Here is a 13,959-nt window from a genome sequence, read left to right on the forward strand (position 1 = left end):
AATAAAGTCCAGTGTTGGCTCACTTACTGGAGGACCTTTACCCCAAGGTGCTTTTGAAATCTTTTGGGTGGCTGAGCAAGTTGAGGATAAAGGCTTCTTTCTGCCTGCCAGCTATTCTGGGAAGGAGGAAGGTAGAACTAAAAACAACACTGGGATACATCAAGGGTGGTTCTACTGCTGAAGGAAGGGACTCCTGAGCACAAAATGTTTTGCCAGGCAATTTATTTTGAAACTGCTGTCAATCCAGTCATTGTGTGTGTGTGTGTGTGTGTGTGTGTGTGTGTGTGCGCGTGTGTGGGTGTGGGTGTGGGTGTGTGTGTCGGCATGTGCATGCACACACATTCTGTGCATGGTTTGGAGGAAAGACTGGGAAAGAAAATAAGAGGAAACGGGAAATACTAGTGGCTTTGCATGTTGACTTCCTCTGTGGGGAGAGCAGAGAAAGCACATAATTCCTCCTACAGGTTAGACCTATGTGGTAAGAGTCTCTAGGTAAGACTATAGTATCAATTGTCTTGTTTCTGGTCTTCGGTGTATATATATATTTTTTTAATTTTTTTTCCTTTTTTTCAACGTTTTTATTTTATTTTTGGGACAGAGAGAGACAGAGCATGAATGGGGGAGGGGCAGAGAGAGAGGGAGACACAGAATCGGAAACAGGCTCCAGGCTCTGAGCCGCGGGGCTCGAACTCGCGGACCGTGAGATCGTGACCTGAGCCGAAGTCGGCCGCTCAACCAACTGAGCCACCCAGGCGCCCCGGGTGTATATTTTTAAAGGCAATAGCCTCAGTAAAAAAGCAAATGACTAGCTTTGCAGGTATAGTTTCCCAAGCAACCACAGAAGGGTTCTACCTTGTTTCTGTCTTCAGTTTGGAGGAGTCATTTTTCCCAGCCCTCATTGTTCTCCTGGCATTGATAGTGACACTGAGGTCACTTCCGCTGTTGGTACTTTTATTCCCTATTACAAATCTATAGCATATTGCAAATTCTGTGGAGTGTCAAAAGGGCAGTTTCTCTGTTACTATGGAGAAGACACCTGTGAACAGAGAAGTCTATATCTAAACAAATATAGAGCTAAGAAGCAATGGGGAAGTATTTGAAAATACTCCACAGTTTAGCTATACTTACTTTTGTTCTTCAAAATAACCTCACATAACTCACACACATGACATTAAAAACGTAGTTTTTAAATAACATATTTCTTTTCCATTACATGCATTTAGATAAAATCTGTCTGAATATATATTCAAAACTAAATAATTAATAAATCTTTATGGAAAGTAAAAGTCATCTTAAATTTTACTCGGTTACTCAAAAATTGATTTAGGAATAACATTGTGTGATTTAAATTCATCTCAATCAATAGTTTAAATAATTTAATATTCTACTGTACAGTTTAGATTTTGACAAGTTACTGATTATGGCTAGATTTTATCATCCCAGGAGCCCTTCTGTCAAAAAAGTACAGTCATGTCTCTGATAGAAAATTTCTATCTTACCTGTTTGTAATGGTTACAAGTGCAGGAGGACAGTAATAACCACTGGAGGCATGGTCAAAGCTTCGAAGGACAGTGTCAATTTTGTAACAGAATCTACCATGTCTCTCCCATCCCTTCAAAAAGGAAATAGAAAATTAAAGACATAAATGATTTAAACGGCAAAATAGTGTTTTTGTGTATTCTTATTTACTACTTGTACATAACTTCCTTCTCTGACCCACTCAAAACTCAAAACTTGAGTTTCTGTCTTGAAATCTTCGTATTCTACCTGGTAATGCCATTAGCTACAGCCACTTCTATATTTATTTAATTAATTATTAAAACCTGAAAGTTTTAATTAACTTGAAATCTTAAAATCTAAAATGAAATAAAGGAGCACTCACTCAAGATCTCTTTCTCTCTCTCTGTTCAGACTTACAGAGTTTCATACAAATGCTTCCTACAGGATGGTAGAAACCAAGACTGTTGGGTTTGAAGGCAGAAGGCATAGGTTTGAGTACTGGCTCTACTAGTGTGCAACTTTATATAATCTCTACATGTCTTAATTTTCTCCTCTGTAAAATGAAGATAATAATAGTGTCCATGGAGTTGTTCTGAGAATCAAAGGGAGACAATGCAGGCAGAGGCCTTAAATAGAGCCAGGAACTCAATATGAGCAAAGAGGACATATGTATCTAGATAATAGTGTATACATCTTTTCAACTTTGTTTCATATTGCTTATTTCATGTTATCCCACTGAGATTCACTGAGGTTAGAGACCTAGATGAAGTCACAAACTAGTGGACAAGCTGGTCTGGAACCCAATTCTGGTGTAATCCGGGATGGTCTTGGATAGATCATAAGGTTTCCAAATAGAGACTGGCTAAATAAATGTATACAATATATAAATGTATATTATATAAATATATATATTACATATACATTTATATATTATATATACACACATAAATATATATGTATGTATTTATATATGTATATATATACACACATATATATGCATACACATAAATATATACATATATATGTATATTTATGTATGTATATATTTATATGTATATATACAATATGTTGTATGTATATTTTAAATATAAATAATACAAACATATATAAATATATGCATATATATATACAAGAAAAAATATATATTTGTAAAAATTATTCCTAAACCAACTGGCTAGCCTTTGAGACAGAAAGAAAGCAAGCTTTGGCACTTAGACAAAAATGATAAATGTGTAGTTCCATACCTCCGCCCCGAGAGCATTGAAGGGTATCTCTGTTCTTTAAAATCATACAGTACAGGAGACATGTATTCATTAGTCTTCTATATTTTCACTGAGTTATTTTAGTCCCTTTTCTTTCAATATTATAAAATCACATCACTTAAATCTATCTATTTTTATGTATTTGCCAGTTTTAAAATACACTTTATTCTGTGTCTGTGTCATGCCAATACTTGCCAGATTTTGATCAGATATAAAATGACTTCTGCTATATTTCTTAGAAAAGGTCTCTGTCTTGCAGTAAATTAAAGAAAACCTTATTTTAGAACTCAGTTATTTTTTTCAAAACATATTATTAAATGAGGTGTGGATCACAGGAGTTCCACATCCAGCCAGCCACAATGTGCTCTGAACTCACTCCCTGATCTTCTCCCCATAACCTCATCTGTGTGAGTAATTGACAGCTCCAGCCAGAACCCCCGGAACACTCCAGATGGGGTGGGAGGTTAGACTGCTTTTGTATTTGGAAGGACAGGCGGAGGAAGGCTGACAATTTGACCTTTCTAACAACGTATTCCTTCTTCATTAGTAGTTTTCAGATCACAGGCTGCTTAGTAAAACCAAAAAGCTGAGAACTGAACAGACTCTAGGAAAGGGGGTGGGGGATGTGGCATAGTAATAACCAGAAAAACAAAGGCTCCTTACTACAAGCCTTTGTCCACACAATGAGAGTGGGAAGAATAATTGATTGTATCTGTGAATATCTTTTGTACATGAGGTGCCATTTCATTTTAAATGAAATGATGATGATGACAGTACTGAAACAATTGCTCATATTATACAATCCCCAAAAAATGACTCAGAGCGGGGGGTGGGTTTTTTTTTTTTTTGCTTTGAAATTATCAAGAAAATTTTCTTCCTCATGTAGTGCTTTTTACTCCTGTGACTTATTCATTCCATAACTGAAGGCTACAGCCATCACTCATTTTGCCCATTCCCCACCCCCTCTGCTAGACAACCATCAGTTTGTTCTCTGTGTTTATAGGTCTGATTCTGCTTTTTGTTTATTAATTTACTCTTTTAGATTCTACATATAAGTGAAATCATATGGTATTTGTCTTTCTCAGGCTTATTTCACTTAGCATCATACCCTCTAGGTCCATTCATGTTATTGTAAATGGCACGATCTCATCCTTTTTTATGGTTGTATAATGTGTGTGTGTGTGTACAACACATCTTCCTTATCTATTCATCTATTGATAGACACTTAGGTTGCTTCCATATCTTGGCTATTGTAAATAATGTTGCAATAAACATAGAAACATATCCTTTCAAATTAGCATTTTTGCTTTCTTTGGGTAAATATACCAGTATTGGAATTACTGGATCATGTGGTGTTCCTATTTTTAATTTTTGAGGAACCCCCATACTGTCTTCCACAGTGGCTGTACCAATTTACATTCCCACTAAGAGTGCATGGGTTCATGAGGGCTCCTTTTTTTTCCCACATCCCCACGAACACTGGTTATTTCTTGTGTTATTGATATTAGCCATTCTGACAGGTGAAGGTGATACCTCATTGTGGTTTTGATATGCACTTCCCTGATAATGAGTGATGCTACACATCTTTTCATGTATCTGTTGGCCATCTGTATGTCTTTTTTGGAAAAAATGTCTATTCAGGTCCTCTGCCCATTTTAAATCAGATTATTTGGAGGCCTTTTTTTGTTTTTTTTTTGGTGTTTTTTTGGTGTTTACTTGTATACATTCTTTATATATCTTGGATATTAACTCCTTATTGGATGTACCATTTCCAAATATCTTTTCCCACTCAGTAGGTTGCTTTTTTGTTTTTTTGATGTTTTTTTTTTCACTGTGGAAAAGGTTTTTATTTTGATGTAGTCTTAATAGTTTATTTCTGATTTTGTTTCCCTTGCCTTAAAAGACATATCTAGAAAAATGTTTCGACTGCTGATGTCAGAGAAATTACTGCTTTTGTTCTCTTCTACTATTTTTATGATTTCAGGTCTCATATGTAGCTCATTAATCCATTTTAAATTTATTTTTGTGCATGGTGTGAGAAATATTTTATAAGTTGATTTTACACATACAGACTGTTTAGAGAAGTGCAGTGAAGCAGTGGGCTAAAGGAAAGGAAACTTTTGAAACCACATTCACAGATTGATTCATAAAGAACTTAATGAGAGTTTCACCATAAAGTTAGAGAACGGGATCTGAACTCCAGTTTTACTCTGAACCTTAAATACTAGTAATGCTGGCCAGAAAAGGGAAGCTGTGTACAAAAGTTTGAATAGAACATCAGTTCTGTTTTTGCTGTGTAAGGAGTTAATTTCCTTTTCAACACAAATACAACATGTTGAGTTGCTTTGAAAACCACAATAAGACAAATATTTTTTTTCAATATTTCTGGTCAGCTATAGATCAGTGATCAGCTCTAACTTCAAGAACTGTAATCATTAGATAAAATGTTTGGTAGTATGTCAGCTATGGCATAGGTATTGTAGACCTAAAGTAGGAAGAGTAATTCATATGTTTACACTGATTACTGAATAAAATGCAGTTTCTTGGAAAGATGGGTCATTGCCTCATCGAAACATAAATACCTGGATTAGAAGAGAAAATATTTAAGAATTGCATAAAAATCCAGGTTTGGGAAATTTTTGAGATGCATACAAATATCCAATATTTAAATTTAATTGTTTAGTGTGTGTGTGTGTGTGTGTGTGTGTGTGTGTGTGTGTGTGTGAGAAAGAGAGAGAGAGAGAGAGAGAGAGAGAGAGAGACAGGGAATGAATGTGTTGAGAACTTTACTCAAGGATACTGAATGTATTTGAAGAAATTTAAAACATAACCTTCTACCTTTTAATTTTAAACCTGAAGTGTTTGTATTTTTTATTACTTTAAGTACTGAGAATAATTATGTTAAGTACCAAAAATAATTTATTACTTAAAATATTAAAGTATTTTTATTATCTCTTTCCCAACTAATAAATATATTGCAAACATGCACCTCTCACCATTATTGTATTCTATTCAAATATTTAAGTTTAAGATGAGTGAAAAGGAAGTCAGGAGTCTGAGTGAAGAAGTTCACTCTCCATCAAAGGAATGCATTTTTTTTTCACTCTGACAGTCCTCACTGGGAGACTATGAAAACCACCTGTGAGATGGGGCATCACATGACAGTCATTGTTTGTACAGATGGGATAACAGGACCTTTATATTTTTTACTTCAAAAGAAAAGTAGTTTAGGTTGAAGAGGATGGCAAGACAACAATCCTTTGCAGGGCTGTAAACCCTTCATATGCTCCCAGCTGATAACTGCTTGGTTTGTTAAAAGTAGCCCACAGTCAAAAAAAAAAAAAAAAAAAAGGGAGGGAAGGAAAGAAAGAAAAGTGATAGGGAGGGAGGGGAAAGAGAGGGAGGAGGGAGCAAAAGTAGGTATGAGAGGGAGACATTGTTTAAATTGCTGTTGCATAAATTATTCTAGCTATGCATTCAATACACCTAAATGCAATGTTAACAGCACTTACCTTTTGACAGCCTGATTCAGTGTCAGAAAGGACATGGCCTGCTTTCTTACAAACGTAAAAAAGTGTTTCTTCACAATTTTTAACTTTCCAGTGCCCCTCCTAAGGGGAAACATGTTACAAGATGGATGAATTAACTTCATTATTGATGCTGATAGGCAACATCAGTTATTTTCTTTTTTTAAATATAATTTATTGTCAAATTTGTTTCCATACAACACCCAGTGCTCATCCCAACAGGTGCCCTCCTCAATGCCCATCACCCACTTTCCCCTCTCCCCCACCCCCCATCAACCCTCAGTTTGTTCTCAATATTTAGGAGTCTCTTATGGTTTGCCTCCCTCCCTCTCTGTAACTTTTTTCTTCCCCCTTCCACTCCCCCATGGTCTTCTGTTAAGTTTCTCAGTATCCACATCTGAGTGAAAACATATGGTATCTGTCTTTCTCTGCCTGACTTATTTCATTTAGCATAATATCCTCCAGTTCTATCCATGTTGCTGTAAATGGCCAGATTTCATTCTTTCTCATTGCCAAGTAGTATTCCATTGTATATATAAACCACATCTTCTTTTTTTTTTTTTTTCTGAAATTTATTGACAAATTGGTTTCCATACAACACCCAGTGCTCATCCCAAAAGGTGCCCTCCTCAATACCCATCACCCACCCTCTCCTCCCTCCCACCCCCCATCAACCCTCAGTTTGTTCTCAGTTTTTAACAGTCTCTTATGCTTTGGCTCTCTCCCATTCTAACCTCTTTTTTTTTTTTTTCCTTCCCCTCCCCCATGGGTTCCTGTTAAGTTTCTCAGGATCCACATAAGAGTGAGACCATATGGTATCTGTCTTTCTCTGTATGGCTTATTTCACTTAGCATCACACTCTCCAGTTCCATCCACATTGCTACAAAAGGCCATATTTCATTTTTTCTCATTGCCATGTAATATTCCATTGTGTATATAAACCACAATTTCTTTATCCATTCATCAGTTGATGGACATTTAGGCTCTTTCCATAATTTGGCTATTGTTGAGAGTGCTGCTATGAACATTGGGGTACATGTGCCCCTATGCATCAGTGCTCCTGTATCCCTTGGATAAATTCCTAGCAGTGCTATTGCTGGGTCATAGGGTAGGTCTATTTTTAATTTTCTGAGGAACCTCCACACTGCTTTCCAGAGCGGCTGCACCAATTTGCATTCCCACCAACAGTGCAAGAGGGTTCCCGTTTCTCCACATCCTCTCCAGCATCTATAGTCTCCTGATTTGTTCATTTTGGCCACTCTGACTGGCGTGAGGTGATACCTGAGTGTGGTTTTGATTTGTATTTCCCTGATAAGGAGCGACGCTGAACATCTTTTCATGTGCCTGTTGGCCATCCGGATGTCTTCTTTAGAGAAGTGTCTATTCATGTTTTCTGCCCATTTCTTCACTGGGTTATTTGTTTTTCGGGTGTGGAGTTTGGTGAGCTCTTTATAGATTTTGGATACTAGCCCTTTGTCCGATATGTCATTTGCGAATATCTTTTCCCATTCCGTTGGTTGCCTTTTAGTTTTGTTGGTTGTTTCCTTTGCTGTGCAGAAGCTTTTTATCTTCATAAGGTCCCAGTAATTCACTTTTGCTTTTAATTCCCTTGCCTTTGGGGATGTGTCGAGTAAGAGATTGCTACGGCTGAGGTCAGAGAGGTCTTTTCCTGCTTTCTCCTCTAAGGTTTTGATGGTTTCCTGTCTCACATTGAGGTCCTTTATCCATTTTGAGTTTATTTTTGTGAATGGTGTGAGAAAGTGGTCTAGTTTCAACCTTCTGCATGTTGCTGTCCAGTTCTCCCAGCACCATTTGTTAAAGAGGCTGTCTTTTTTCCATTGGATGTTCTTTCCTGCTTTGTCAAAGATGAGTTGGCCATACGTTTGTGGGTCTAGTTCTGGGGTTTCTATTCTATTCCATTGGTCTATGTGTCTGTTTTGGTGCCAATACCATGCTGTCTTGATGATGACAGCTTTGTAGTAGAGGCTAAAGTCTGGGATTGTGATGCCTCCTGCTTTGGTCTTCTTCTTCAAAATTCCTTTGGCTATTCGGGGCCTTTTGTGGTTCCATATGAATTTTAGGATTGCTTGTTCTAGTTTCGAGAAGAATGCTGGTGCAATTTTGATTGGGATTGCATTGAATGTGTAGATAGCTTTGGGTAGTATTGACATTTTGACAATATTTATTTTTCCAATCCATGAGCAGGGAATGTCTTTCCATTTCTTTAAATCTTCTTCAATTTCCTTCAGAAACTTTCTATAGTTTTCAGCATACAGATCCTTTACATCTTTGGTTAGATTTATTCCTAGGTATTTTATGCTTCTTGGTGCAATTGTGAATGGGATCAGTTTCTTTATTTGTCTTTCTGTTGCTTCATTGTTAGTGTATAAGAATGCAACTGATTTCTGTACATTGATTTTGTATCCTGCAACTTTGCTGAATTCCTGTATCAGTTCTAGCAGACTTTTGGTGGAGTCTATCGGATTTTCCATGTATAATATCATGTCATCTGCAAAAAGCGAAAGCTTGACTTCATCTTTGCCAATTTTGATGCCTTTGATTTCCTTTTGTTGTCTGATTGCTGATGCTAGAACTTCCAGCACTATGTTAAACAGCAGCGGTGAGAGTGGGCATCCTTGTCGTGTTCCTGATCTCAGGGAAAAAGCTTTCAGTTTTTCCCCGTTGAGGATGATGTTAGCTGTGGGCTTTTCATAAATGGCTTTTATGATCTTTAAGTATGTTCCTTCTATCCCGAAACCACATCTTCTTTATCCATTCATCAGTTGATGGACATTTAGGCTCTTTCCATAATTTGGCTATTGTTGAAAGTGCTGCTATAAACATTGGGGTACATGTGCCCCTATGCATCAGCACTCCTGTATCCCTTGGGTAAGTGCCTAGTAGCACAATTGCTGGGTCATAGAGTAGATCTATTTTTAATTTTTTGAGGAACCTCCACACTGTTTTCCAGAGCGGCTGCACCAGTTTGCACTCCCACCAACAGTGCAAGAGGGTTCCCGTTTCTCCACATCCTTGCCAGCATCTATACTCTCCTGATTTATTCATTTTAGTCACTCTGACTGGCATGAGGTGGTATCTCAGTGTGGTTTTGATTTGTATTTCCCTGACAAGGAGTAATGTTGAGCATCTTTTCATGTGTCTGTTGGACATCTGGATGTCTTCTTTAGAGAAGTGTCTATTCATGTCTTCTACCCGTTTCTTCACTGGATTGTTTCAGTTATTTAAATAAAAAATATGATTAATAATAAGTGTTTCAGTATGGGGTAATGAGTCAGGACCTTGTGTTGTCACTAGAAGAGTTGATACTTTCTCTACATGAGAGTGGGAGGCCCTGCTCTCTCCAGCATGTGAACAATTACAAGATGCGCAATCCCAGAGCGGTGGATAGGAGGGGAGGGACCATTAATGTTTCTTGATAGTGTGCCAGGCTTAATATTGTGTGATTTTCATGTATAATTTCAACATTTCTGTGAGGTAGGCATTATCATTCCTATTTTAAAGGTTAGGTTTAATACTTTGCGCAAAGTTTTATAGTCAGTAAAACTGGAAACTAGGATTTAATACCAGGCTCAGCCTAGATTTACATTAAGCTGCTCTCAATTTTTATTTTAAAAAGATGGGTTAGAGCAGGGATTCTCAATCTTTACTGTGCACCAGAATTATTTGAAAGGATTACTAAAGTGCAGATGATGGGGCCTCATGATCAGGTCAGGTAGGACACAAGAATTTGCATTTCTGACAAGGTTTCAATTGATTGATGCTGCTGGTCTGGGGACCACACTTTGGAAACTATCCTCGTGACCAAGTGAGACTGCTGCTTCCTTTCTTCAACCACTTCTAAATATTAAGTGGAATGTTTGCTACTTACATATATAAACCTAATGCTGGGGAAATGCCTGGAAACTACCATGAATCACCCTAGATAACACCCTAGATAGATGAACTTTGTGCTCAAGCCATAATGTCCTTCTTTATCACTAAGTTTCCAAAGCCCCACCCCATTTCTTCTTTATATGACAGGTGGATACTTTCACGTCTTCTAGTTCTGCAGATAGCTGCTCTAACAACCTACATTAATAATGAAATACAATAACTGCTAACAGATTAAAATTTTATCCTCCCAAAGGATTTGTTAACACAAATCAGACCTTTAGGCTAAAACCACACAATTCAAATTTTAGGTGGTATCTCAGGCATTCAGGTTTTTAGGGGAATATACATACTGGGTAGGAGGCTGACACCTTCATCTTACAGAGCAGCCCTATAGCCCACCATCATGGAGTCTTCTAGCAAGCCATCCAGTTAAAGGATACTGTTAGGCCTACTGTATTTGCTTAATAACAATTGGATGGATGGATGAATGGAGAAAGTTTCCTAGGCTCTCACATTCAAATTAGGCATCAACCATGCTTAGGTAACTTGTTAATTACAATAATCATATTCATGTTGAGTTCTACTTCATGGGAATGAATGTTACTTTTTATGCATTTACTATTTAAGGAGCCACTAAGCTGCCAGAAAGGAGGACCCAAAGTATCACACTTACAGCAGCATTGTCCTGACACATCCTATAGTATTAATACCTGTTCTTACTCTCTTAAAAATAATTTTTATGTTCAAATGTTGGCTCCTGTTCTGTGAACTTGCTAAGTAAATAACCAATGTCTGTCAAATGTAAAAGGAGAATGTCAGTAGGAAAGGAAGGTCATCTTAATTATCTCAAAACCAATGAACCAATAAAGCGTCAAATATTGTAGAATAAACAGTGATGGCTTTCAGCAGAGTTAGACGCAAGATAAACATTTAGAGAGGTCATTGTTTGTCCCTTTTCAAATGTGACTTGAGAACTACCTTGGCATTTTAATTGTAACTGAGCATATCTATAACAACCTAAAAGAGGAAACAATGAAATGTGCCATCAAAGTAAGTGCTTAGAAATTTTCTATGTTTGGTTGGTGCCATTACTTTGTCCAGCTACTTAAGTAACATTTAATTAACTGCACTTGACATGGTGTCCTCCTGGTGGTAAGAAAGAGTGAGAATGCCTACCAAATCCTAATGACTTAAAACTCAGCCAGTGAGTTTAGTAACTATCTGATCAAAGAGATTAAGTCTACTTTAAACGTATAATAAACCCTTCAAATGACTTTGGATTAAATCAGATGTTTTAGATAAATGAGAGATTAGGGCATAGAAATAAGTGTGATGTTAAGGCCACTGGGACCATTACATTCTTGTGAGGAAAAGAGCAAGATTTTCCATTGATTCACAGTTTTCAATGAGGTTACGCACATTGTAGAAATCCTTTTATGTTAATAGGATAATGGAGCTTAAAAATCATCAGTCTCTAGAGTAATTTCCTGACACCTCAGATCTTCCCCTTACATCTTCACCATGGTGGTCAATGGCACCATCATCCACAAACATGGTGGTTGCTCAAGCCAAAAACCTATTCCTCTCTCACCCCACATCTACTAGCAACAATTCCTATCCTCCAAGGGATCTTTGAATTTCTCTCCTCTCTCTATATTCACTACCCCAATTCAACACTGAAGTAGCCCCCAAACTGGTTTCTCTGCTTCCATTTTCTGTCTTTCTCTAAGCTACTCTCTATGTAGCAGCCACAGTTATTTTTTAAAATCTAAATCGGGGGGCACCTGGGTGGCTCAGTTGGTTGAGCTTCTGACTTTGGCTCAGGTCATGGTTTGTGTGTTTGAGCCACAATAAAATAAAATAAAATAAAATAAAATAAAGTAAAGTAAAGTAAAGTAAAATAAAATAAAATAAAATAAAATAAAATAAAATAAAATAAAATAAAATAAAATAAAATAAAATAAAAAATAAAATAAAATAAAATAAAATAAAATAAAATAAAATAAAATAAAATGTAAATCAAACAATGCCCTTCATCTCCTTGAAGTCCTTTTGTCATTCTATACCAGGACTAAAAGCTTCACATTTTTGCATTCTTCCTGCCCCCTCTCCTAGGATCCCCTCAAGCCACACTGGTCTCCTTTTTGATTATTAAACATGGCAAGCCTTGGCCGGCCTTTGAGCTTTTACACTAGCAGCTGTCCCCTGGCTGGAATGTTCTTCCCCTGCTCCTCCAGAGGTTGTTTTTTTTTTGTTTTTGTTTTTTGTTTTTTGTTTTTTTTTAAGTTCTAGCTTAAACATCACCTCTTTGGAGAGCTTCCCCTGACCATTCTGTATGAAGTAGCAGCCCCAACCCAGGTTGTTCACCATCACATCACCTATCTCCTCAAAGCTATGATCGCAACTATAATTACCATGTTTCTCCTGTGTGTGCATGTTTACTGCCTAGTGTAGAAGCCCCAGGAGGAGTAGGGACTGTGCCTTGGTCTCTGCCACAGCCCAAGTCCCTGATGCAGGTGGCCCTCAATACAAATCCAGCAAAGTGAGCACTAAACAAACAAATCAACTTACAGATTGCTCTGCTGAGACACATAGTTGGCTTCTATTTGGAAGAATTTGGGGCTCAAGTGCGTGCCAATTAGTAAAGGTGACTGAAGAGCCATTGGACCATTCAAAGGAAACTGGAATTTTATTGCTGCTCAAACCAATCCATGTTTCTGATGCATTTTCTGTAAGAGAGAAATGTAAACTACAGGAATCCTATTAATGCAAAGGAGATAATGCACCAGGCCTGTTAGAAATGATTTCTTCTTTATTTTTTCATGTGATAAAACCTTTTAAGTCTCAGTATAAAATATCTACTTAAACCTGTTCCCCCTATACTATCCCATCTGCTTGACTCAGACCTTGTAAGTGGGGCAGAGTATGAGCTAAAGCCAATGCAAGGACAAAGCTTAAAAGCAAGTCAGATTGCTGGGACTCTAATTAGTTCCTGCTACTGTATGAAAAGTACATTTTATCAGTATGGTTTTGCTTTTGCCTAGTTAAAGGAAAAATAGGAAGGTCAATTGGATTAGGAAAAGGACCTTTAAAAGAAAAATCTTTACAATATATTTTTTCTTGACTTTTCTCTCTCTCTCTCTCTCTCTTTTTTTTTTTTTTTTTTTTTTGCCATGGGAAAAAGAGGAGCAGAAACTCTTAGAAGCATTAAAATGGGAGCAATGGGGTTGCCAGAAAAGTAAATAAAGTTTGACAGCCCAGGTAAGGTGAAAAGACCCTATGAGGCTGAGAGAAACGTTCAAGTGCCCCTATTCAGACAGAGGCAGCCACAGGATTCTTTTAATCTCAAATGCAGCAGGTGAGAAAAAGTGACAGAGAGGATTTTTGTTTTTACTTGAAACTAAAACCTAACTTCCAAAAGGTCACCAGTGTAGACTCTGGAGATTTTTTTTTTTCATTAAAAAAAAATCTAACTCAGTGATTTCAATGTTTTTCTGAAGAATTCCATGTCAAATACAAGACACAGGGGGAGGCCTGCTCTGATGCACAGATGGTGGGTGCAGGCCCAGGAGCTCAGAATTCCTGAACCATGGCACACAGCTTGAAAACCACCAAACCTTTCACTGGCTACAGTTATTAAAATCCAATTATTTATCTAAGGAATTCCATTACTACTTAGATCACATGACCATAGCACATGACTGCTATCTAGTGGCCGTAAAGCTAAATTACAGGTTTAAGTTTCATGTTTTTTTTTTTTTTAATGTTTTTGAAAC

The 13,959-nt window shown here is 37.2% G+C and overlaps 1 protein-coding gene across 1 annotated transcript in view; it reads right to left on the reverse strand.

The window, feature by feature from the left end:
* PLA2R1 (phospholipase A2 receptor 1) overlaps window positions 1-13,959 on the reverse strand; it is a 121,824-nt gene that overhangs the window by 64,076 nt on the left and 43,789 nt on the right. The window contains 3 exon segments of the mRNA XM_043576864.1: window positions 1,500-1,612; window positions 6,275-6,373; window positions 12,755-12,912. Of these exon segments, the coding sequence (XP_043432799.1) occupies window positions 1,500-1,612; window positions 6,275-6,373; window positions 12,755-12,912 (370 nt within the window).

This window comes from Prionailurus bengalensis, chromosome C1 (assembly GCF_016509475.1).
Source record: "Prionailurus bengalensis isolate Pbe53 chromosome C1, Fcat_Pben_1.1_paternal_pri, whole genome shotgun sequence".
NCBI lineage: Eukaryota > Metazoa > Chordata > Mammalia > Carnivora > Felidae > Prionailurus > Prionailurus bengalensis.